General features: G+C 36.5%; 2 protein-coding genes across 2 annotated transcripts; one reads left to right on the top strand and one right to left on the bottom strand.

Moving 5' to 3' along the window:
• Positions 1 to 7,503: 7,503 nt before the first annotated feature.
• LOC144442571 (bcl-2-related ovarian killer protein-like) lies at positions 7,504 to 9,488 on the bottom strand. The gene is made up of 2 exons (XM_078131951.1): positions 8,954 to 9,488; positions 7,504 to 8,447 (listed from the first exon to the last, which is right to left on the bottom strand). Exons 1-2 carry the CDS (start codon positions 9,467 to 9,469, stop codon positions 8,331 to 8,333), a joined length of 633 nt encoding a protein of 210 aa, XP_077988077.1. The 5' UTR covers positions 9,470 to 9,488; the 3' UTR covers positions 7,504 to 8,330.
• An 8,774-nt stretch (positions 9,489 to 18,262) lies between these two features.
• Positions 18,263 to 22,945, top strand: LOC144442538 (uncharacterized). The gene is made up of 2 exons (XM_078131910.1): positions 18,263 to 18,335; positions 20,851 to 22,945. The coding sequence occupies exon 2, from the start codon at positions 20,875 to 20,877 to the stop codon at positions 22,681 to 22,683; it is 1,809 nt and encodes a 602-aa protein (XP_077988036.1). The 5' UTR covers positions 18,263 to 18,335; positions 20,851 to 20,874; the 3' UTR covers positions 22,684 to 22,945.
• Positions 22,946 to 26,477: the final 3,532 nt, after the last annotated feature.

Here is a 26,477-nt window from a genome sequence, read left to right as displayed (position 1 = left end):
TCAAACAGAGCCAGTGAACAGTAACCTACAACTGGCTGTAATTTGTCCATTTTAAGAAGTTTTTTTTTCCAGTTTGCGAAGATGTACAAGATACGTGTACGTGACCGATAAAAGGCATTAGCATTAACAAGATTATGCTCTTTCCCAGTTGCTTGAAATCATTTTATTCCAGTGTGATCCGAACAAAATACAACTATTTTACAAAATAAAGGCGGTGCAACAAGAAAATGGATCGACAAATGAATGAACACAATAAAAATTATTATACAGAATCTGACAAAATGTCTAAGCCTGAAATAGAGAAGAAAACGGCATGGCAAATATGAATTGAAAGTGAAAAGGTCGCAGGAAGTGAATCGAAATAGCGCAAATGAATGATTTCTGCCTTACAGCAGTGAAGAATTAAAAGCATTGGTACAAGTTATATTCATTTGCAACTTGATTAAAATCGCACAATAGGTTAATACTTGGCCATCTTTCTATACAATGTTTCCTAAACTAAATCTTGACAACGTTGATTAACAAAGGGATTATTTTCTATAAGGAAATGTCCTTCAGGCTATAAGAAAGTAATAGGTTGATATATAGACGGTACATAACATTCTCTACAGTGGTCTGAGACCAAGAGAACACAAGCCTCGCTTGCTGTTGCGACCCCCCCCCCCCAAAAAAAAAAAAACAAACCCAAAAACAAACAAACAAACAAACAAACAAACAACAACGACAACAAACAAACAAACAACAACGACAACAAACAAACAAACAAACAAACAAATAAAAAACATCAAACAAACAACAACAACACAACAACAGCAAGAAAAACACTAGTCTCTGGTGTTTTCAGTAAAAGTATTTACGTGTGTGTTTATTATTTTAGTTATCATTTGATCCCTGATATCCCAAATTACACACTGTGAAAAGATTTCTAAGAAATCTTTGTCATCTGCCTTTCTATATAAAAACTACTTATATACTTAGATACTTATATATGTATATATATATATATATATATATATATATATATATATATATATATATATATATATATATATATATATATATAACTCGGTGAGTATCAATCTGCTAAGACAGTGCTCTATACCGCAGTGGCAGTAAAACTATATATATATATATATATATATATATATATATATATATATATATATATATATATATATATATATATATATATATATATATATATATATATATATATATATATATATATATATATATATATATATATATATATACCAAGCTTGGTGTCTTAGCCTAAACGATTCTCTAGTCAATTTTCTCTTTTCCTTATTTAATTTTCAATCGAATGCATTGACCTGATCGATAGGTTTCAAAGAATCTATGTAAATAATTAAATAAGTTATCATGACAGAAAATCACTCAATTCAATAATGAGAGGACAGGGTAGTTCTGAAATTCCGAGAAAATGCCTCGAGGTGCGTAAAATTGTTTACTAGTGTGAAATATATTGATTTATTGTTTTCATGAAGATATGTCAATCTCGAGCTCTCGCCAGTCGTTCCTCTTTGCATCTATAGCGGGATAAAAGAATATCACTTTCACCCCTTGTAGTTTCCTAATTCTGGTGAAATAAGGTCTTTTCTATCTTCGATCATCCTAACTGGGAATACTCATTGTTTCTGAATAAGATATATCACTGAGTTCTCCTGCCTAGGTACATGCAACACAATTCCCCACCCGCCACATCATTGCCTTGCCGCAAAGGATAGAGTCTAGTGGGAATTTGTCTTTCATCAATTTTAGATTATGCCTTAAGGCGGATACATAGAGTTTGTACTGCTTTCGCTCTAATTTTTAGTCCTAGAAAAACTTCGAATTCACAAACATAAGACGCGTTAAAAAAAAGTGTTCTGGGTTGAGACAGTTCAGCTAAAGGTAAAAGAATATCAGTATAAAGGGTCAGGGCCAGTCGTATAAAGTTTTAAGCCTACCTCTATGTCAGCTGAATTAAGACTTCAAACGTGACCCCCCCCCCCCACCCTTCGACACGTGTCTTGGATAAAGCCGTCGACTGCTGTGGATGTCTTGGATTAGAAAATGGATATATCTATGTTTGACGAACCGAGGCAATTTCCTTATACATAGAATTGTATCCGGAGGGAAATTTACTTTAAATGACAACTTTTTTTTAATGACATCAACTACCTCTAACCTAAGCTGTGGTGATGTAACTTGAATAGATTGACCATTATAGATTCATAGGTTATACTGTATTTGTTGCATACAAAGTGATTTGTGTCAACAAGGAATATTTACTATGTTGGACCTTGAAGACATCTAATAGATTAAATGCCTGTCATGATAGAAAAGGTGTTTACTTCGATATTCATTATTTAAAACGTTCACTGCGACACGTAGGCCATACAAATGTGAGAATTGAAGATGTGCTGTTTGATCATGATTATTGAAAACTACATAATGTTGTCAGAAACGAAACTCGTTACTAACAAGCTCGCACGCAAGCACCCAAACACACACACACACACACACACACACACACACACACACACACACACAACACATACACACACAGGCAGACCATAGGCTCTCCACAGTCTATAGGCAGACAGACAGAGACAGACAGATAGACAGACAGACAGACAGACAGACTGACTGACAGACAGACAGACAGACAGACAGACAGACAGACAAACAAACAAATTTACTATATATATACTTTACTTTCTAAAAAGCAAACAAACAAACAAACACACACAAGCACACGCACACACACACACACACACACACACACACACACACACACACACACACACAAATTTGCATCACTATTCATGTTCACGTCAGCCTGACTCTCAACAAACGACCAGAGAAGATGATTAACACAATGTCGACAAGTCTGTCAATCTTATTGCTGCTATTTGTCTAGATGTATGTTGGTAGATACGAAGGCAACTTGGGAGTGTGGGGGATGGGAGCGGGAGGTGGGTAGCCGGGGAAGGTGGGTAGGGAATAAAGACAGGACAGAAGGATTGAGGAGTAGGAAAGGATAGGACGTATTGACATGAGTATGAGTACGAAAGGGAAGGGGGTAGGGGGAGGGCATAAAGATTAGCAGGTGAAATAACCTTACATACCATGGCATAGCAGATTACTAGTTTCAATCCATAGCAGTATAGATGTGATCAGGAGGTTAGTATATAAACTGAATGTCACATTATCCAACATTTCTGTTGTTACTTGTTACAAAATACAAGACCACAGCTTGCCAAAAAAGCTATTATTTATTCGGTTACAAATATGTTTGCCTTTTCCATGCCTTCCAATGTACTCCAGAACATGGCTAAATCAAGAAATATATACGCACATCAGTAAATTACTACCAATAAACTCTTTGCATAAAAAATTGTATGCAGACTCAGCCTAATTCAGCTGGACATGTACTATTTCGTACATTTCATTTTAATGATCCTGTACCACCTGAACGGCAGACATAACTGCAGACTTCACCACAGTTCAATCACACCATGCTGTTGATTAATTCCTGTGAGTTTGCAAAGGACTCCTGCTATCATGGTATCATCTCTAACAATCTATCTATTGGTCTCCAGGTAATTTCGCGCAACGTACATTAGTTCAGTTGTCTGTGTTTTAATCATCACCATGTCAGTGCCATTCCATTTCTCAGCAAGACAATGACGTCAATCTTACAAAGCTTTGAAACATGACTAGATGATAGTTAGGTGTACATTGGTGACCCCCTGGCCCCGACACTGGGGAGGTCTGCGTTGCAATAAATCGAGCAGTAAAACTACTTTTGACAGTTGCGCATGCGCATAAAGAATAGTTGGAGAGTAGTTCAGTAACAAATTCAGGAAAGCGTTTTAGTATTAGAGTAGTGTCTTCCCCAAGGTATTACAAAGAGAACTCATTTTTCAAGAACTGCTGACTAACAGTTATTAGGAAAGATTTTCGGAGCGCTCTAAATTGTATATTTGACGTCTACACAATTTGTAGCCGGAAAAAATCAAAAGTGATAATTTTCATTTTGAGAGAAGTGCAAAGGGGTAAATGTATGTTGAATACGTAGTTGCATGTAAATTAAATCATGCCATTTTTCTTTATTATAGTTTGTGAACATATAACATTGTGTACATCGAATTCAGATCAGCTGTCAGTACAATGCAGTGCAATGCAATGTAATACAACACAATACAATGTAATATCAATGGAATGGAATACAATACAATACAGTACAATACAATACAATGCAATGAAATGCAATATTAATGCAATACAAACAATACAATACAATATTAATGCAATATAATACAATACAGTACAATACAATGCAATATTAATGCAACACAGTACAGTGCAATGCAATACAATGCAATGCAATACAATGCAATGTAATACAATGTAATACAATGTAATACAATACAATACAATACAATACAATACAATACAATACAATACAATACAATACAATACAATACAATACAAAACGTGATGTAACGTGATATATATGAGGCCCTTTGGTATGATACAATAGAATGCAAATGACAATATAACACGATACGATACAACTCAATGTGACATGATATATTTTCATTATCCAAAATGATTTTAGATAAAATTAGTGAAAAAAGTAGTGATTTGGGCTATTCTACTAAACATCCTTCAAAAACATATTATTGACTTGAAGTAAGAACCGATATGTTTTATATCATACAATTTATTCAACGTAAAATTGGCACCTGCTTAGTGGCCTCTTAAGTTAATTGTATTCTTTCATTCGTGATATCAACAGGATGAATGTAATGCATGTAATGCAATCATTTCCAGGGTAACTTGCTGACTTTATCGTCCACGAGTTGAATTATACTAAATGACGTCTTTGTATCATAAGTATACACTTATAATATATACCACTGTGCACAATTGTGTGTATGAATATGTACACCCCCCCCCCCCGCACATACTCTCAAACACAGCACTAAGGTATATGGTGTTAAGGTAACATAGGAGACATTCATTGTTAGATTAATAGAACTCCATATTGATAGTTAGATGAACAGAAAATCTCATGTGGTGATGGTTATAGAAAAATGTACCGTGTTTTGTGTCGAGAGAATTAAAAAATAAAATGGACGAGTTGATGAGTTGTGGAATTTTGAATTCAGTTTCTTGTTACTGGTTGTAGCATAGACCCTTCGTGTAGGGTCTAGGGTTGTAGTCAGGCTGTGCTCAGGCTAGCTATAAAGTATTATGTCGTTAAATTTACTCGTAATGAATGTCGCCCTCTAGGCAGTTAATGTTTTATTCTTTTGTTTAAATATAATATGAGGCTCGAAGTGTGACAGCATTACACTGTACTAGTACACATTTGCCTACATTTCAGATGGGATGGATCCTAGAATTGGGGAATATCTAAGAAGTTGGTTATAATAATGGCATCAAGGCCACTTATTTGGTAGCCTGAGCACTAACGCAATAACCTGGGATTGAAACATGGCCCTTTAAACCTTGCATAGATTGCCATTGCTTGTACCATAACTTTGGAGAGAGCAACCTCATGCATCTCAGGGAATCAATTTCCCTGAGAATCAAAGTTCTGGAAATATCTCAAAACGACTCCATATGAAAGCTTGTTGCTGTTCCTTTTTTCAAACAATAAAAGACATTTTGGAGTTCAAGGAAACCGACAATCTGTATCGTCGTATTGAGTTAATAAATATTTGGTGGCCATATTGGATTCTATTATGGCTTATTTTTTTAATCATTTTGACCTCTTGTTTAAAAAATTTGTATGATGACAATACAGATAGAATCATTTTGGATACCAGAAATGTATGATTATATACATGTATTTTGTGCATTTTATTAAACATAGTCTGAAAGATTCAGTCCTTATTCTGCTTTATATGTAACCACTCACTGTACTACCAATTGGTTGAGGCATATTAAAAATGCAGAAACAATGAAACTTTCAAGCTATCTTCAACAAAGTAATGGCGAAAATATAAGACTTTTACTTCTGAGGTGCACATAACATTAACAAGGTGTGTGTGTGTGTGGGGGGGGGGGTTACAGGAGGGTCAGGGTTTTCTGGTAAAGCTTGCGTTGATTTTTCAATACCTGGTGGTATTAACATATCAACACACAGTAATCTCAAAGTACTATCACAATCTTGCAGTATACTTTAGAGAAGGAAATTTTGCTAAAATACTCTAGGACCTCAAGTAGATTTGACCTATGTAATGCCTAAGTAAGTAAGTAAGTAAGTAAGTAAGTAAGTAAGTAAGTAAGTAAAGTAAGTAGGTAAGTAAGTAAAGTAAATAAGGTAAGTAGGTAGGTAAGGTAAGTAAAGTAAGTAAGTAAAGTAAGTAAGATAAGTAAGTAAAGTAAGTAAGGTAAGTAAAGTAAGTAGGTAAGTAAAGTAAGTAAGTAAAGTAAGTAGGTAAGGAAGTAAAGTAAGTTAGTAAGTACAGTAAATAAGGTGAGTAAAGTAAGTAGAGTAAGTAAGTAAGTAAAGTAAATAGCTAGGTAAGTAAGTAGGTAGGTAGGTGGGTAGGTAAGTAAGTAAGTAAGTAAAGTAAGTAGGTAAGTAATGCCTAAGTAAGTAAGTAAAGTAAGTAGTTTAGTAAGTAAGTAAGTAAAGTAAGTAAGGTAAGTAAAGTAAGTAGGTAAGTAAGGTAAGTAAAGTAAGTAGGTAAGTAAGTAGGTAAGGTAAGTAAGTAAAGTAAGTAGGTAAGTAAGTAAAGTAAGTAAGTAAGTAAGTAAAGTAAGTAAAGTAAGTAGGTAGGTAAGTAGGTGTGTAGGTAGGTAAGTAGGTGTGTAGGTAAGTAAGTAAGCAAGTAAGTAGGTAGGTAAGTAAGCAAGCAAGCAAGTAGGTAGGTAGGTAGGTAAGTAAGTACATAAGTAAGTAAGTAAGTAAAGTAAGTAGGTCAGTGAGTTAGTGAGTGAGCATGTAGAAAGTAAGTACATATGTAACTAAGTAAGTAAGTAAGTAAGTAGGTAGGTAGGTAGGTCGGTAGGTAGGTAGGTAGTTAAGTAAGTAAGTAAGTAAGTAAGTAAGTAAGTAAGTAAAGTAAGAGTTGTTTATTATAGTGACAGGTGAACATACTAATTGACAATAAAAAAAGCAGAAAGGTAATACATCATCCAGCTCATCAGGTTTATTTGTAACCAAATTAAATAACTAGTCTAAAGAAACAGGAAAATGGAAAGAGGACAATCATAACAAGTAAAGTAACAGTACTACGATGAAATGTATGAACGATAACACCTTCTGGTGTATACTTGTTGAATAAATTTACTAGTTGCTCTAGGCTTATTGGTCGTTATAAAGTTCCATAGGTCTGACTCATTAAAGTTTACAAAATTTGGACATGAATCAAGTAAGATATTATAGAAATGCATTTTGAAAGTTATGATACAGAGGATAATGAAATGTACACAGTGGGATTCATCCTCAAATGAATTTGTATTAATATCACACATACCTACCCCTTGCCCCTAAAACAGCCAGTTTCAATCCTATGACAAAAGTACTCTCAATATAGACCACTACATTTGGTACGAATATATAAATACATCTCCAAAATATAAATAATTCATAATTTTTTTTCATTAAAATACAAATTGCATTAATATGATATTATATATTGGTCATATGATTACATAATCATATTTACATGATTGGTTGAGTTTAGAATAATCCTAGTATTTGGTTGTACAAGTTATAATAATACCAACTACAGTGTGCCCTCTAAGCCAATTTGACAGGCAACTAATGCACACGATTTCTACTGATGCACCAAAATTTGGTGTTCCCCTATCTCTTACTATGTGGTGACTCACATGAAATGTCAGTTTTCATCATTTTGACTCAGAACTACAAAATTTGGCTATCATTATAGAGGGCACACTGACTAACTAGGAACCTGAAGACACTACCTTACTATATTAAAACATCAGCAATGCTAACTATCTTATACACTCTGGCTTCTAAACTACAACAAGGTTGGCTGTGACTGTAGACTCAGGGGTGCACAAATAATTTTGTGAACTCATGGTTCCTGGACCAGTGCCTTCAAAAAGCCAGTGGTCCTGCTGAAAGAATTAGCAGTCCCAGGTCCCGCTAATGTGAAACATTAAATCTTACCTATGAATCTTATATTCAGACGACTTTTTAACACAGTTATTAACAGTAAGGTGCTGGTTCGATGGACCAGACAAGGTAAAATTTGTGTGGTCCGCCTGAAAAAATTGCTAGTCCCAGACCCAGGACCAGTGGATTTGTTCACCCCTGTAGACTGTTTTCCAAATTAGGTTGTTCCAGTTATAAGAATGCCAACTAGGAATCCGACGACACCACCTATTAATGTACTGAGACGTAATGAGTGGTTGTATCGGTAACCATCCATGGTTGTCACAATGCTCATCTATTTGTTTGTTTTTTTAAAAAGAAAAAAAAGGGGGGAAACTGTTAGAACGGTTAATTTCATGACATACATATATGTAATGCATTGTTGGTATTTTTGTAGGAATATGCATGGTTTCACGTCTGCATTTATACACAGCCTGGAAACATTCTGACTTTGGACAAAACCAGAATCAAATCCTGTGAGTCCAGTTTCCATGACTACAGATTTAAGTACCCTACATGCAAGTTGACCATTAGTAAAATATAGCAGCAACTGTTGTAAAATGTGTGTGGACTGTGTGTACATTAAAATATGGCTTATTCCTGTGTCCAGTGCTTTGCTAAGATTTGAGAACCTAGTCATAAATTACACTGCCATCCACAATACAACCCATAGACGTTGGAGAGCGTCTATGAGGAAACGAAAAGGAGGTCAAAGTTCAACTCGAGAACTACGGGACACTGATCCACGATAATGCTGTAATTTCTACTCGTTTCTAACAAATAAATAATATTTCACCCTACCCATCCGCCTCTCTCCAATATCCAGCCTGCCAAGTGTTTCTCCATAAAGTCTCTGAAATTATCCACAAGCGTGTGCACAAAATCTGGATGAAACTGGAGAACACACTCGCTCGCCAGACATGCAACAAACGCAAACAGAGAAACTATACGAGGCCAGGTAATGCCATTTCGGAACAATTCATTGGCAACTTCATGGAAAGCATCGGTCACGACGGTTTCTGATGTCAAACTAACGTGTAATTTTCGGCAAACGTCTTTGTAGATGTTTGGGTGGAATGTCTCCAACTGCATACCAGTTACAATTATGTGAGATGACACGTCAGACAGGTCGTCCAAATCGATGGGAACTCCATGTTTGTTGACAAGTCCACTGTGGGAAAGTTTGTAGTTAATATATTCTCTAACTAGTGTCACGGACTGATCAACAACGTCATCTTCGTCTCTGGGTCTGTGTCGAAAGATAGGCCGATTCTTTAGACTATTTATATAGTCTTGGAATGCTAGCAGTATTCCCATAACTACTTTACCTGTAGGTTGTAGTCTAGTAGACGAGACACTTCTCCGGAGGCTCTATTAGCGAACATAAAGGTCATCGCTTGCGGGCGCTCTTCAATTAGCATTTATTTCTTTTTGGGGACCGACCCCACTGACAAGTATGAGGTTTGGCTAGCAGCGAGCATGAGATCTTGGATCGTTTGCAGATTTTTTTGCTGGACATGATAGGCCATGTAAATGGACAACAACAACAACAATCACGATTTTAGCTAGTAATTTTTTTTTGTATTTTCATGTGATATTGTTTTCATAACGGGATTTATTTAACAAATATATGTTGTGTTGACACGCATTAAAAAGGACCAGAAATGTAAAATTATATACTGGCTGGGTTGTTTGTACTTTTGTGTTACCTACATGTTTCGTAAGTTTAGATTTTTTCTGATCTCTATTTGAGAAGGTTTTAAAATAGATAACTCCTCTCTATGATATCGATGCAATTACAACTTTTTGTAAGCAAATGGTAATATCTAAAAAAACTTAAATTTGCCAAAACCTCTAAGAAGTTTTTTCTAGAATTATTATGCTTGCTGAAAATCTCGTCACCTTGGCGGTATCTATCTTTGATATCTATCATTTCGTTTGGTTGTGTGAAATTTTCTGTTTTACAAGGTCTCCGTTCTATATTTTATACCCATCCAGTAATTTAACCACGATTTTACTATTGAAAGTTTTTTTTGAAAGTTTTTTTTTTAAATACCCCCTTCCAGATATCATCATGCCGTGCCCTGCGCTACCATAGCAGATTATTTAAGGTCATCGATTGCGGGCGCTCTTTCAGACGCTTTGTCATTGATAATCTCCGTACACCCACCACTGTCCATGGTGGAGCGAGTTGGCGTGTGATTTGTCGGGAGTACACACGTTTGGCAGGATACATATATAATTAGTTAGCAGGTAGGCATAAACACTTATCAATCTTTACAGTCCCCAAAGTAATGATCGTTGCGTTAACTTTTAAGGAAAACCTGATACGTTTTATCACTATGTTAATTTAAGCATATCAAAACAGACTACCGTAGTATCTCATCTGTACATATGATTTACGGTAATACATCCTGAGACATGTGAAATTCAACTCGAGTAATCACAGTCATTCTGTTCTACAAGAAGGTGTTTAACTGAAACGCTTCTGCGTTCCGCCTGGCCAGTGACGCTGTTTTCATGTCATCAAACCATGGAAGTAGAACCAGTTCCATGGTCAAACGAACCCAAGCTTGACAACCCTTTCAGGATTAGAACGCCATTTTTTTCTTCGCATAACTACACGGAATCCAGCTTGCAGACATTATTACTTGAGTCTGTTGTGCTGTTGCTTTGTCGTCTGCAGGCAGAATAATGCTTACATTATATTAAGTGAACAATGTTAATAATGGGGACCTGGTAGGACAAACAAGATTTAATCCTCTCAGCCACAGGCTGTAATGAAAAGATCCCCAGGGAGTTGAGAAAAGTATAAAGGACTATACCATTATACAGGAACTGTATTTACAGTGTTTAGAGCACCTATACACATTTTTGCATGGAGGTCGAAGATTTGACCTCCATGGCTTTAGGAACCTGCGAACAAAGGGGAACTCATTGTACGTCATAGATTTCCATAATTTGCTTGATAATTTATCAAAATGTTGTTAAGTAACCATGGTAACATACCTGGAAAACTCCGGTAGATTTTACCTCTTTTGTATACATATAAAACATTCTATACATGTAAACACACAATGTCTTTTTTGTACCTTGTACAAAGAAAGGTAGATACTGTATAATGTAAGAACAGCTGTATATGGCAAGATCAGTAGTTCAATCTACAATGTACTAGGATAAAAAAAAACCTAAATTCTTTTACTTTTCGAGTTGTTGTTTGGGGTGGTGGTGGGGGGGGGGGGTTGAGCCATTCTAGTTCTCATCTTACAAAATCGATTTTACTTTTAATGTTTTTGGTTTTGTGCCCCTATTAAATACAAATATATGTAAAATATGACAAATTGATAAATGGAAGAATTTTCGCTAAGTTTACTACTAGTGCATGGGCACTAAAATAAAGTAAAGTGTCAGCAAAAGAGCTGTTTTATATTCATAGCACTACATACTACTACATTCTGTACAGTTTGATTTGCAATTGATTGTGCAGTTTGAAACAATTTTCAATTATGGCCAATTTTGTTAGATGGGGGATGGGGGGGGGGGAGGGGTTAGCGGGTCTGAGACCTTTGCATGTACATTTGTATAATTAAAAGAATTTAGTTTTTTATTCTACAACATTGAACTATTGATCTCACCCGTAATAGTAATACTAGTAATACATTTGTATACAAATTACATGTTGTACACATACACTATAGTATTACATACATTTGTATACATATGCATTATACACAATCACATTGTCATATACATATACATATACTAGTCCATGGGGACACATACAGTTCTAACTGTATGGCCCAGTAGATCTACCCACTGCAGACAGTGTGAGTCTAATGGGGGGGGGGGGGGGGGTGGTAATTACTTAAGATAGCAGGGGTGTGAATGGCTATATCTAGAGAGAAAGAGACAATTTCTCTCCTCTTTAGACATGAACAATATCATATTACCAACCCTTTCTCAGACAGCACATGTAAAATGAATGGACAACCCTTTTTTTCTACATACATGCTACTAGTATGAGTTTTCTGTGTGAATCACTTTGCCAAGACCCCCTTTCAGGCAAAACAGATGCAAAGCCAGTTTACTTTGTGATCTGTGATTTTGTTTCATTGCCTCACTAACTCCTTGTAATTCTAGTAACAGCAAATGATGAATAATCACACCACCAACTGCAGTTAACAACATGCATGTTACTAGATACTTAGTTACTTAATATTCTTTAATGTAAGTCATGTCGCTCTTATGCTCATCTCAACAACAGTACATTTACACATATTAACATTCAAATATTTAAATTACATTTGAATGATGTAGTCAATAGGGAACTTGCAATTCAGACTGAGCATGCTCAGATGCAAAGGACTATGGGATTATCTGTGGTTATCATAATACCTAATCTGGAGCTACTGATGAAATTAACCTCCCATAATTGTCAGGGTCACTATGAATTAATCATTTGTGGTTACAAACAATGTATCAACATTGTTTACAATACTAATTGATTAGTATTTATTATCACATTTCCCATGATGCAACATTCAACATGGCGGGTTTGCAAGTTCAACTATTGAATTAGGCTGACATATGTTAGCACTCCCCATTGTGACCAATCAGTTTGAGCATATAATTTTCACTTACTGAGGTGATATTGCAAATTGCGTGTTCCCCAGGTACTTGAGGAAGCATTAAAGGCTATTGTACTGCTATAGATTTATGCCAGGGGTGATAAATATAAAGTACTCTGAGCACAGTGTGGGAAAGCACTATAATATAAAAACTAACATTATTATCATTATTAATATTCATACTCGTGTTTATTTTTTTTCTAGATACCTGACTCATAGGTGCTAGTGGTTTCTGCAGAAACATGGAGAAGGTGATAGCTAGACTAAGAGGTTTTAAGGAGAGAGACTTGCTTCAGAGTAATCGAAGCGGCAGTGTTAATGATCCTTTGACAGATTCCCTGGATGGCTCAAGGCAACAGATGTCTGGCAGAGGTGGAGAATTAATTAAATGCACAAAGGAGGTGACAGTCAAACAAGAAAATACTGCTGACTGTGTCCACACCAACCAAAAAACTAATAGAGGAGATCATGATAATGAATCAAGCAGTTTTAGAAATGAGTTTAATTATTCTAATGAACCAATCGATTTCAGTGTTGGCACCAGACCAAATAAGGTTGAAGGAAGTTACACAGTGAAGGAGAGAGTGAAAATAAAGACAGAAGATACTCTGCTATCAGATTATCATGACACTCACACTGCACAAAATTATTGGAGAGTAACAAATGGGGATTTTCAGAAAGATGGACTGGAGTGTGCTGTCAAGGTTTTCAGTAACAAGACAGTGGAACAACCAAACATAGTTGCAGTCACAGACTTGAACATTAACAAGACAGTGGAACAACCAAAGATAGTTGCAGTCACAGACTTGAACATTAACAAGACAGTGGAACGACCAAACTCAGTCACAGATATAAACTTTAGCAAGACAGTTGGACAACCAAACTTGGTCAGAGACATAGACAATAACAAGGCAGTTGAAGAACCCAACCCAGTAACAGGCACATACAACAAGTGTGCAAGTGTACAAGAAAACTTAAAAAGTGTCAATAAGAAGACACTTGAGCAGTCAAACTCAGTCAGAGAGATAGACAAGAACAAGGCAATTGAAGAACCAAACTCAGTAAGAGACACAGACAATAATAAATGTGCATTGTTACATGAAAATTCAACAATTGTGGATTTTGGTCCCCAAAAACAGAATCCTGTCCAGCCTATCAATTTAAAGACAGTTGAACAACTAAACAGAGTGGAATACTCAGATGATAACATATCTACAGGGGTTCATGGAAACTTTGCGAGTGGAGAATCTTTTCCTATCATGATACAGCATTTAGTTTCAACTCATGGAAGGGATGGTCACGAAAATTTTAATGAAAGACAGAACTGTGCAAGTGCCCAAATGAGAAAAGAAAGCCATGTCAGTAATCAAAAAGACTGTACAGTGTTCAATGATTCTTCCTGCCATAATTCTTCAGAGAAGGGAGCTGTTGGTATCACTTCAACTGGACAACAAATCAAAATCGAATTTGATATGCCTGATACAAGTCTCAATAATAGTAGTCAAATGAACACTTGCGTAACTAGTGAAACAGATGAAAGACCATTTGTATGCGAAGAGTGTGGTAAGAGGTTTAGACAAAGTGGCCACTTGTACAGACATATGAAAATCCATGCAAATGAAAAACCACATATATGTAAAGAATGTGGTAAAGGGTTTCACCAAAGAGGCAATTTGAAAAGACACATAAGGCACCACACAAAGATAAGACTATTCGTGTGTAAAGAGTGTGGTAAGGAATTTAACGAAAGGACCGCTTTGAAGGAACATAAGAAGATCCACTCAAATGAAAGGCTGTATTCGTGTGAAAAATGTGGTAAAAGGTTTAAACAAAGTGGTACTCTGCAAGCACATATGAGGAACCACACCAACGAAAGGCCATTTCTATGCAGTGAATGTGGACAAGGATTCAGTCAAAGTAGCCACTTGAAAAGACACATGCGGTCACACACAAATGAAAGACCATACGTATGTAATGAGGCTGAGTGTGGTAAAGGTTTTTATCAAAGTGATGATCTGAAGGAACACATGCAGATCCATACAAATGAACGGTCTTTTAAATGCCAGGAATGTGGTGAGGGGTTCAATCAAGACAACCATTTAAAGGAACATATGAGAATTCATGATACAAATGAAAGTAATGAGTGTGGTAAAGAGTTTTATCAAAGTGGTGATCTGAAGGAGCACATGCAGATCCATACAAACGAACGGTCTTTTAAATGCCAGGAATGTGATGAGGGGTTCGATCAAGACATCCATTTAAAGGAACATATGAGAATTCATGATACAAATGAAAGTAAAGAGTGTGGTAAAGAGTTTTATCAAAGTGGTGATCTGAAGGAGCACATGCAGATCTGTACAAACGAACAGTCTTTTAAATGCCAGGAATGTGGCGAGGGGTTCAATCAAGACATCCATTTGAAGGAACATATGAGAATTCATGATACAAATGAAAGTAAAGAGTGTGGTAGAGGTTTTTCTCAAAGTAATGATCTGAAGGAACAAATGCAGAGCCATACAAACGAAAAATCTTTTAAATGCCTGGAATGTGGCGAGGGGTTCAATCAAGACATCCATTTGAAGGAACATATGAGAATTCATGATAAAAATGAAAGAACATATGTCTGTAAAGAGTGTGGTAAAGGTTTTTATCAAAAGAGCCACCTCACTAGACATGGGAAGATCCACTTAAATGAAAGGCCATATGTATGCCAAGAATGTGGTAAAGGGTTTAATCAAAGTGGTCAACTGCAAAAACACATCAGAAGCCACACAAATGAAATAACAGTCACATGTACAGAATGTGGGAAAGGGTTTGGTCATGACATTGATCTTAGAAAACATATGAAGATCCACACAAATGAAAAACCATACATATGTAAAGAGTGTGGGAAAGGTTTTCTTCAGGGCTGTGATCTACGGGCACATACGAGAGTCCATACAAATGAAAGACCGTATATTTGTAAGGACTGTGGCAAAGGGTTTAAACAAGGTGGCAGTCTAAGGAGACATATGAGAATCCATGCAATGGAAAGGCCACATATTTGCATAGAGTGTGGGAAAGGGTTTAACAGATCTAGCAGTCTCAAGGCACACACGTGGATCCACACAAATCAAAGACCCTTTGTTTGTAAAGAGTGTGGTAATGGGTATAATCACTCGTGCAATTTGAAATTACACATGAAAACTCATTCAGTGACTGACACCAATACAACTTTGGAATGAAAAACATTTGACTTTACTTTCATTTATGAAGTGGGAAAGGAAAGACTTCATGTAAAGATAAACTAAAAGCAAGCGTAAGATTAGGGATACAAAAACCGACAATTGATGCCACTGCTGTAGACAATCTTGACAGTCATATCAGCTTCTCTCTGAAAATTACTTTACATAGTACATTGGCTGCCGCGACATTGTGAACTGGACACTTGAATCAATACCCATAATTTGGTGGACTCCATGGTGTTCTGGTCTGATCAACTACCGACCCTCATTAACATGAAACTTGTGTCATTCCGGAATGCATCAAACTGGCAATTCTATTTATTCCAATGTTTTACAATTGTGTACTTTCATTTAAATGGAATGTGGATGTTTGTCGTAGTGGAATGTTATATTTCTATCTTGTGAAAGTCAAAAGGAAATCACTTTAATTAGATTCAACAACAATTTGTTTTCTTGTGTAACATTTTTATCAAACCTGGCACAAAGGTTACACATAAAATAGATGTGTACATTATTTTATTAACGATAACGTTAGTTCTTAGTGTATATAGAACTTTTCTACACTGTGCTCAAAGCAGTATACAAAAATCACCTCAAGCATTGACCAATAAGAGGACAGGTCAGTCAATTATTATCAAGTACAACTAACCAGAAATGCTTCATCCGGAGACAATGACTATTATACAATGTACCATGCACGAGCCAAGTGGAACAAAAAATATGGAATATATACGCTGGTCATTCTATGTCACGACAATGTGCATCTATGTCACTAATTCTACCGTGTTCAAAATTTGAGTCAAAACATTCAAAATTACCATTACTTTCCCCAATTTGTCTTTGGTATTACTGGCGCTAGTATAATTATGTTATTTTCCAATATTTTTATTCATTCAGCAGGAAAATACTCATGACCTAAGGGTTGTCACTATTCGTCTAGTGACTCGTAGTGACAAAGACCCCTTAGGTCACTCATATTTTTATTTAATATAAAAATACAAAATATTGGGGAATAACATCTAATTATTGTATTTCAATAACAGTTTCTGTGTCACTGGTTCATTTTCGCACACCAGAGGTTTATTACTTCCGTGACACACTGCAGAATAACGAGTTTTGGCCGTGTCGTAAAAGAGGCTGTGGTTTACGACGATGCACTGGTTGGATACATGTAATCAATACTAATCATAGTAGTAGTGAATTTACATAATTAGAATCTATTTATAATAGTCTACTGTCAGATGGTTCCACTTGGAAGTCACCTGCACAAATGGCATGAGATCATTACACTGATGACGTCCGAGTGATTCGGAAGAAAGCTACGTACTCACTCTATTACTAGATTCCAGTACGGTAACTTCACTATTATTACTATGTAAAATAGAGTCACGTATCCACTTCCATGCTACAATACTAATCATGTTTGTAATTATGTAATTTCATTATACACAGTAGTTTTGGTATGATCATGGATTCTTAAGATTCTGAATAGTGAGAAAACTAGAAAATTTTGTTTCAGATAGTGTGCCATGTCACAAATAAAAAAAAGTTGTATTGAAAATTCTTACCAGTCAACTCGGTTTCACGATTAAACCGAAACACTATTAAACTTGTATGCATCTAGTATACACCATGCAAATATAAGTCTTACAGCGTACTTTGTTCAAGAAATCCCATCTTCTGTTAATGGGAAGGCTACTCCAGGAAATAAAGGCATTTTCATGAACTTTGTGTTCTTGAAAGTCATTTCATGATTTCATATTACATAATTCTAGCTCGGTTGCCAAGAATTTTAACTCTTTTTCACCACTATTTTTCTTTTAATAATACACCATTGCATTATGGGTCTTAGCAAATATGAATATTCATTAGATGCACAATGAATATTCATGACTTTATCTAAAGGAAATAATTATGTAAATAGGGAACTTGCAAATCCGCCATGTTGAATGTTGCATAATGGGAAATGTGATAATAAATACTACTTATTGTGTTGTAAACAATGTTGATACATTGTAACCACAAATAATCAATTCATAGTTACCCTGACCATTGCGGGAGTATTTTTTGTCAAAAATCATGTTGACTATTTCATATCTAATCTCTCAATTTCATAATTTTGGGGTTTTATTTTTCTTATATTCAGTTCCTCTGCCAGGTGTAACCCCCCCCCCCCCCCCCCCCCCCACACACACACCTCCCTATTACATATCGATGGTTTGTTCCTATCGCTGGGTCATCGCCTGCGGGCGCTCTTACATTGGGTTCGATTTATTTTCGTTGGTCATAAAGTCCCTCGATTTCCGCTCGACAACGCTAGTTGTCATCCAGGTAAGTATAAACCACAGTCGCTTGTAAACTATTTTTCCTTTCCTAAATGGTTTTATTCTTGTCTATGACGGTCCTAATACAGAACAATGACGTTATTATAGGGATTGGCGATATTCTTATAAAATCGGTAGCGATGTCATTTCCACAGTCGCACGTGTTGTGTGTGCGACTGTGGAAATGACATCGCTACCGATGTTATAAGAATATCGCCAATCCCTATGATAACGTCATTGTTCTGTATTAGGACCGTCATAGACAAGATTTAGGAAAGGAATAACAGTTTACAAGCGACTGTGGTATAAACTGTGCGACCTTTGTAAGCGGATTTGAAGGATTCGAATTTGACTGTCCCGGATCGAGATATATGTAGATACTAGATAGTCCCGTTTGCAGGGAGGATTTACATAATCGAGACGAGAATCAGTGATTGAGACAGGAGAGAAGGATGTGTCTGAATCATCCACTTTTTTGACTTGTGTAACTCAACGATCACATCTTGACAAAATAAGATACATGTACTTGAATTCATAACTAAATGTGACGTAATTGCCTTTTAAAGGCTATGATTCTACAAACGAGTATTTTTCATTATTTCGAAATCATTCACGGTAATATTCAAGTGCGCTTAAACATACAACTGGTGGCGCCTGGGACCCTATTTTGCATATGACTGACAGTATGTTTGGAGGTGGAGAACTTGTGATGACTCACTGGCAAGTAATCACCAAAATATAAACATTCCCTATATCTGGGTTTTTCACATGCAAATGCCGCACATTTTGAATAATCCTGAATGACACACAATCTAAGCAGCTGTTTGTAGGGGAATTTGTCTCATTTGGAAAGGTGTTTTTTTTCATTCTGTGAAACAGACTGATTTTCAACTAATTTGTGTATCAAGTTACCATCCTACAACATTCACAAACAATTTGTACATGATACATGAACTGTGTGTTTCTCAGAGCACAGAAAAAATGCTGAAAACAAGACCCAGAAGCTAGTGCTCTGTACAGCAGTTTGAATTTCCTGCATTTGCATAGATTAGCCATAATCCTCTTTCTATAGAGCAGTTCTGTCTTTAATGTTACATGTCCTCTAATGTTTACACAATGGCTACATCAGTACATGTATGCACACAGGGACGCGTTGCCTGGATTGACAGCTGCGAATACCATGAGGGGAACATCGCCTTTACCAGCAAAGTGCAATTCTTGCACTTTCTTATCAATCCTTATCAGCTCATTACCATAACTAAGTGTTTGCTTTTTGTAATTACATCTGATAAGCCTGAGTCATCGCTGGTACAGGTACTAGGTCAAGACTGAAATGCTGTTGACCGAATGTGTGCCAGTACTAGTGAGTGTGTTACTCCGCCGCGAGGCACAACTGGCTTGGGTGAAAGGTCACGATCCGATCGCGATCATAACATTAGGATACATCATGCACTGTACATTGACAATGTTACATGTGGTATATGGACATCAGATATGGGAATTTGCTATTTAAGTATCTCTGTGCTTAATTTTTCAAAAAATTATTTAACTAACTATGGAACGAGAAAAACTGTGGTACCGAGTGCAAGGTTACTTTCAAGGAGTGAATTGTTTGAGTCAAGGGACGTTATCAGCTGTTACAACTTTTATAATCCTATTACAGTTGACATTGCAAACAGATTTAGAGATTGTCAACAACCCAACTTGCCTATTGATGAACTCAGGTTATCCGTAGTTTGGTTTTACCGAGGCGTTTCTGACATGCAAACTGTCGAATAATGTAATAATGAACATGCTTGCTTGATATCATTTCAATACAAGCAATATTACACATTCCTATGACTAAATGGACATACATATATCATATGTACACAGTGTAGCTCGAAAAATAATGTCAGTCACCATATAGTATTTACTTTTGGAAATATGTGTTCAGAACAAGAGGCAATAACCGTGTATTCTCAATCGATAGATCCATGCAATAACTCTACAGGTGAATGTTTACAATCAGACAGAAGGAAAGCAGTCCTCTGTGTCTCTGCTCAACTCAAACAGACATTCGTCAGCTCATTTCTTTCAACCCAAACAAGCAAACAAAAAGGAAGCCAAACCCCTGTACCTCGGCCTCAAGTCAGTTCTATCCAAACAAGCAAAAAGGCATTTCTGGTTCATTTGCTTTCTTGCTGTTCAGAAATCCTTGGAAAGCCGTATCTGAATAGTAACAAGGAACAAGAATGAATAATGTGAAGTGTTATGATTTGATTTTTAGATGCGATACTTTGTGTCAAAGTCTTACTGATTGATGAACAAAGACATGACGTGTGTGTGTGGGGGGGGGGGGGCCTTCGGTCAAATTTGAATTGTCATCTTAGGACCTCACTGAGCATGACAAAAAGAGAATCTTGAGATTCGATGCCACAGATAGCACTAGATTAGTATTGTGTAGGCAGATCTATTCTGCGAATGAATTTCTAATTATACTTACATTAACACAAAAACTATGTTTACTTGTACTTTACTAGATACCTGGAAAGTGTCCATGCGACATGGAAAACATAAAAGTCAAGCAAGAAGATTCTAAGAACAAGGATGCTTTTCACAGTCATCACGAAGGTGGGATTGTGTGTAAAGTGGCGGAGTCACTAGACTGTTCTGATAAAGCATCCTATGACAGAGTTAAAGAGCAGTCCACACAAAGCATAGAGAATGTAATAGTCAAACAAGAAGGCACTGCAAACAGCAACTGCAGTCATTTTGATGTTGATGCTGTAAGCAATAAAATCAAACATGATTTGAACGATGTTGATTATGATTCTCATAAACCTGTGCAAGGGACAATCGAAGCCATACCAATGACAGGTACAGAAAATCTCCTTTCCAATGACATTGTTACGGAGGATATGCAAATAAAGCAAGAAGATTCTGGGAAACCTGATGACCATGACAATGACACTGCAGAAAATTATTGGAGAGTAACGAGTGAAGGCTTCGAGACAGATGGACTTCAACTTCCTGCAGAGACTGTCGAAGCAGTTGAACAGTCAAACATCATAGAAGTCTCGGACTGTAACACAGCTTCAGGAGAGCAGGAAGACATGATGATTGGTCCTGAACAGCCCTTCCCTGGTCCAGAACACCCCTTGCCTGTTAAGATAGCACAAGCAGGTTTTGTTTGTGCTGTAGCGTCAGAAGATGATGAGGGACAAGTGCACCAGACACATACTTCTAAAAGTACAGAAATAACGCAAACAAGATCACATGTCTGTAGAGAATGTGGTCGAGGGTTTTATCGAAGGAGTCACCTCAAATCACATACCAGGACTCATGAGAATGAAAGATCCTTCATATGCAGAGAGTGTGGTAAAGGATTTAATTTGAGTGGAACTTTAAAAAGTCACATGGTGAGCCATACAAATGAAAGACCATTCAAATGCAAAGAATGTGGTAAAGGGTTTAAAAGCAGGGGTATTTTGAAGATGCACATGAGGATCCACACAAAGGAAAGACCCTTTCTTTGTCAAAACTGCGGTAAAACATTTCCAAACGGTGGAAATCTCAAATTACATATTATGAGGATACACACAAATGAAAGACCATTTGTATGTAAAGAGCCTGAGTGCGGGAAAAGGTTTCATCAGAAAGCTGATCTGGAAAGACATATGAGAATCCACACAACTGAGAGACCCTTTGTATGCATAGAGTGTGGCAAATCCTTTTATGTCAAAGCTGACCTGAACCAACACATGAGGTTTCATTCAAGTGAAAAACAGTGTGTGTGTAAAGAGTGTGGAAAAGGTTATTATCGACAAAGTGATCTGACTAAACACACAAGGAGTCACACTAACCAAAGACCATTTGTATGCCCAGAGTGTGGTAAGGGGTTTTGTCAAACTGGTGAGTTGAAGTCGCATCTTATAACACATACCGATGAAAGACCACATGTGTGTAAAGAATGCGGTAAAGGTTTTAAAAGAGGGAACTACCTTGTAAAACATGCACAGTTGCACACAAACAAATGTAAGGTGTGTGGGAAAGGGTTCGATCAACATAGTGAGCTGAAGACCCATATGAAGACCCACACAAAGGAGAGACCATTTCTTTGTCATAAGTGTGGCAAGGGTTTCACTCAAAGTTGCTCACTGAAGACACACATGGTGATACACACGAATAACAGACCATTTGTATGTAACGAGTGTGGTAAAGGGTTTAAACTCAGTAACTATCTGAAAATACACATGGTGGTGCACACAAATAAAAAAATATATCCGTGTAATGAGTGTGGTAAAATTTATAAACATGAAGGCTTTTTTAAAAAACACTTGGCAATCCATGCAAAGAATGAACCATTTGTATGACATTGTACAGAATAAAATACTACTTTTGCCTCTCTTTATGCAAATTGAGGTCAATATGGGTCACTAGTCCATACCACATGACACGTTCTGAGCCAATCATTGAAGGCTTGTATGTACAGAGGAGGACGAAGGTTTCATAAAGATCACCATTGTCATAGAGAGTGGGGTCACTAATATCCTTGCTATAAGAAATCATTTTTATGTGAAGAGTGTGGCAAAAAAAGTGATCTAAAAGTGCACTCGACGAGACATACTAATGAAAAACCACTTTCGTGCCAAGTGTGTGGTGAAGGTTTTGCGTGGGAAGTTACTCTCAGAGAGCATACAAGGACCCACACAAATGAAAGACTTTATGCATGTAAAGAGTGTGGTAAAAAAAATTCCATGCATTCGTTGGTCTGACCCGCCATTTGAAGATCCACACAAATGAAAATTTTGCTGTGCTCTGAGTGTAGTACAGGGTTTTATGAAAATAGTTATCTGAAAAAACACGTGAAGATCCACATATTTATGATATTTATGTCAGGATTGTGGCAAAGAGTTTAAATATATTGATAGTCTGAAAAGAAAACATGAAGAGTCATCCAGATTTGTGAGATGACATGACATGACCATTTGTCTGTACAAATATACAAGTGTACTAACAAGTATGACAATGTAGATCACAGGAGAGTAGAGGAGATAGGTGTGAAAATGGCTTCAAAGAACACAAAAATCCAGTCAGATTTATTTCTGTCTTTAGTACACTTGTGTTGGTTACTGTTATCGACTTAAAGGAAAAGTTCAGTCAGACTTATTTCTACCTTTAGTATACTTGTATTGGTTACTGTTATCAACTTAAAGGAAAAGTCCAGTCAGACTTATTTCTGCCTTTAGTATACTTGTATTGGTTACTGTTATCAACTTAAAGGAAAAGTCCAGTCAGACTTATTTCTGCCTTTAGTACACTTGTATTGAATACTGCTATCAACTTAAAGAAAAAGTCCAGTCAGACTTATTTCTACCTTTAGTACACTTGTATTGGTTACTGTTATCGACATAAAGGAAAAGTCCAGTCAGACTTATTTCTACCTTTAGTACACGTGACTTGTATTGGACACTGCTATCAACATAAACGAAAAGTCCAGTCAGACTTATTTCTACCTTTATTACACTTGTATTGGTTACTGCTATCGACTTACATGATTTGGGGAGATAAACAACACCTTGGTAACTTACTCCACTTTAAAATCTTGTAAAGTACCGGTAGGCCTACTGCACTTGATATGTGTCTCAGCCATATATACAAGAGTTTATGGAAAGTCCTCTAATTATGACATGATTTTTAACTAAATCTCTTTGTCTTGACACTGTAAGACAAAGAAATTAGTGTCAAAATGATGCCATCAAAATCTGTAAAACTGGACTCTTTCTTCAACTATGTTACATTCATTTGCAAGAGATGTCCATTTCTTGCCCCGCAAGATTTTCTGAAAAATAAAATTTATTACTTAATTTTTTTTTGTCTCTTGATAGATTTTAAAACTGACCAAAATAATAATACAATGTAATAAAAAGTACCCTTGGTTTTTCTGTAAAGCTTTTCCACACTGTACTCAAAGTTCTTTACATTTCTTAGATCTTGGCATGGTACAGCAGCCATTTATAATTTAACTTGTTGGGGAATCATACAATCTATGGCAGCCTCTGTAAATGCATAGAATTAAAGCATTCACATACCACACTGTATCCTACCAGGTGCCCTATTAATTAATGTAATTTAGTACACATCTTTGTTCCACGGTCAATCAAGAAGTCTAGCTGCAATAATTGTAAACTTGTTTTTTTGTTTTTGAGCTTTTTAACTTTCTGGAGTTCGTTCTTATAATTATTTTTGAGTGCAAACTCTGAAAGGATAAAATACTCAGACACAAAAAATAAGTCTACCATTATTGCAGCTACCGCTAAGAGGTCATGATAGCAGCCATGTTAGTATACTGTAGAGCATACGAGTAGTAGTAAATGTGAGTAGTATGTACAGTATGTTTGCCTAAGAAAAGACCCTACAGAACTAATCCAACGAGTACTATACAATCCCACACATAGAAAGCGCACTAGAATGGGACGACAATGGTTATTCCACCAATACATAGCCAACACCATTTGTCCATTAATTCCACCGACTGTCAAGGAAAAATGACATGCAGCTGCAAATCAAAAGGGTTGGAGAGAGAGAGAGAGAGAGAGAGAGAGAGAGAGAGAGAGAGAGAGAGAGAGAGAGAGAGAGAGAGAGAGAGAGAGAGAGAGAGAGAGAGAGAGAGAGAGAGAGAGAGAGAGAGAGAGAGAGAGAGAGAGAGAGAGAGAGAGAGAGAGAGTGAGAGTGAGTGTGAGTGAGTGAGTGAGTGAGTGAGTGAGTGAGTGAGTGAGTGAGTGAGTGAGTGGGAGGGAGAGGGAGAGGGGGAGAGAGAATCACAAAGCTACAGTAATAAAACTTGATATTGTTTCTTGATCTATAAGTAATATTTTCACGCAGCTGTATAATTGGGGACCTGGTAGGATAGCGGTTGCAATGTGAATGATTTAATCCTATGTGCTTGTAGAGGCTGCAATGATTTCTATGCTCCCCAGGGAATTGAGGAAGTAAAGGGCCGTTGTGCTGACATAGATCCATGATGGGTAATGATTGTAAAGCACTTTGAGTGCCGAGTGGGAAAGCACTATATAAAAAAATAGCATCAAAAAAGGTTTTGTACACAACTTATATTGAAATCCATGCTTGTATTTTAGAAAGAAGGTATTACATTTCTTCAAGTACATAAGTTGAAGGAACTGACATAAATGTGGTGCAGTGTACTGTAATAGTTTTAGTGAAGGTGTGACAGGAAATACTGTATGCGTACCTATACAGTGTACATCTGGGTAAATTGGTAACTGAGCGTCCAGGTTTCTAATGCTATCACTAGAAGTAAAATTCCCTCTAAAATAGACCTCAGAACAACATATTTCATCAAGCCTTGACATAGGCAATAACAGGATGTGCATTTGGACTTTGCACAGTGATTATAACCTTACATAACACACCCCCCCATGCTCTTCATTGAGCATTAAAAATTTGGAAGAAAATCACTCTTTTGGAAGTAACCCGTAAATCACTGATCAGATCACATTCATTTCAACAATTTTTCATCTACACATACACTAAGTAACGTCCCTACAATACATTGTTGTACAATGTATACCGAGGCAATCAGTTCAGTGGTTTTAGACTAAGTTGTTTACACACACACCGATGCACACATGCATGCTTGCACGGACACACACACACACACACACACATTTTGTGATCCCTATAGCCCTATTTCAGTGTTGTTGTTGTGCTAAAAACAACATTATTAATAATAATGTTGTTTTTAGCACAACTGAACACTGAAATATCAATAAATCTCAAGACAAGAATATCTGTAAGTCTTGGTTGAATATCACAGTACAGTATAAAAAGTACACAATGTTAAACTCATACTGAATCACAGTCCAATTGAAATTTATTAATACTGTAACTGTAATAATTTACAGTTATTGTCTGAATTCTTTTCAAAAGTCAACGCTGTGACAAAATATAAAGCAGTATATTCATATTGAAAGTTCAAACATAAGTTGCATCTCGAGCTAAAAAGGTTAATGTAGTTTTTCCCAACTTGTAATTCTTTGTGTACAAAAAATACCTCCATGGTAGACAGATATTCGTTGTTTGTTTTGGACAATGACTTGGTTAAAGCCATACACTGGTTTGTACCCTTCTGAAGTTCAACAGTATT

Source organism: Glandiceps talaboti, chromosome 11 (assembly GCF_964340395.1).
Source record: "Glandiceps talaboti chromosome 11, keGlaTala1.1, whole genome shotgun sequence".
NCBI classification, from domain to species: Eukaryota; Metazoa; Hemichordata; class Enteropneusta; family Spengelidae; genus Glandiceps; species Glandiceps talaboti.
Note: the sequence above shows the minus strand (reverse complement) of the source record. Positions and strands in the feature narration are given on the sequence as shown.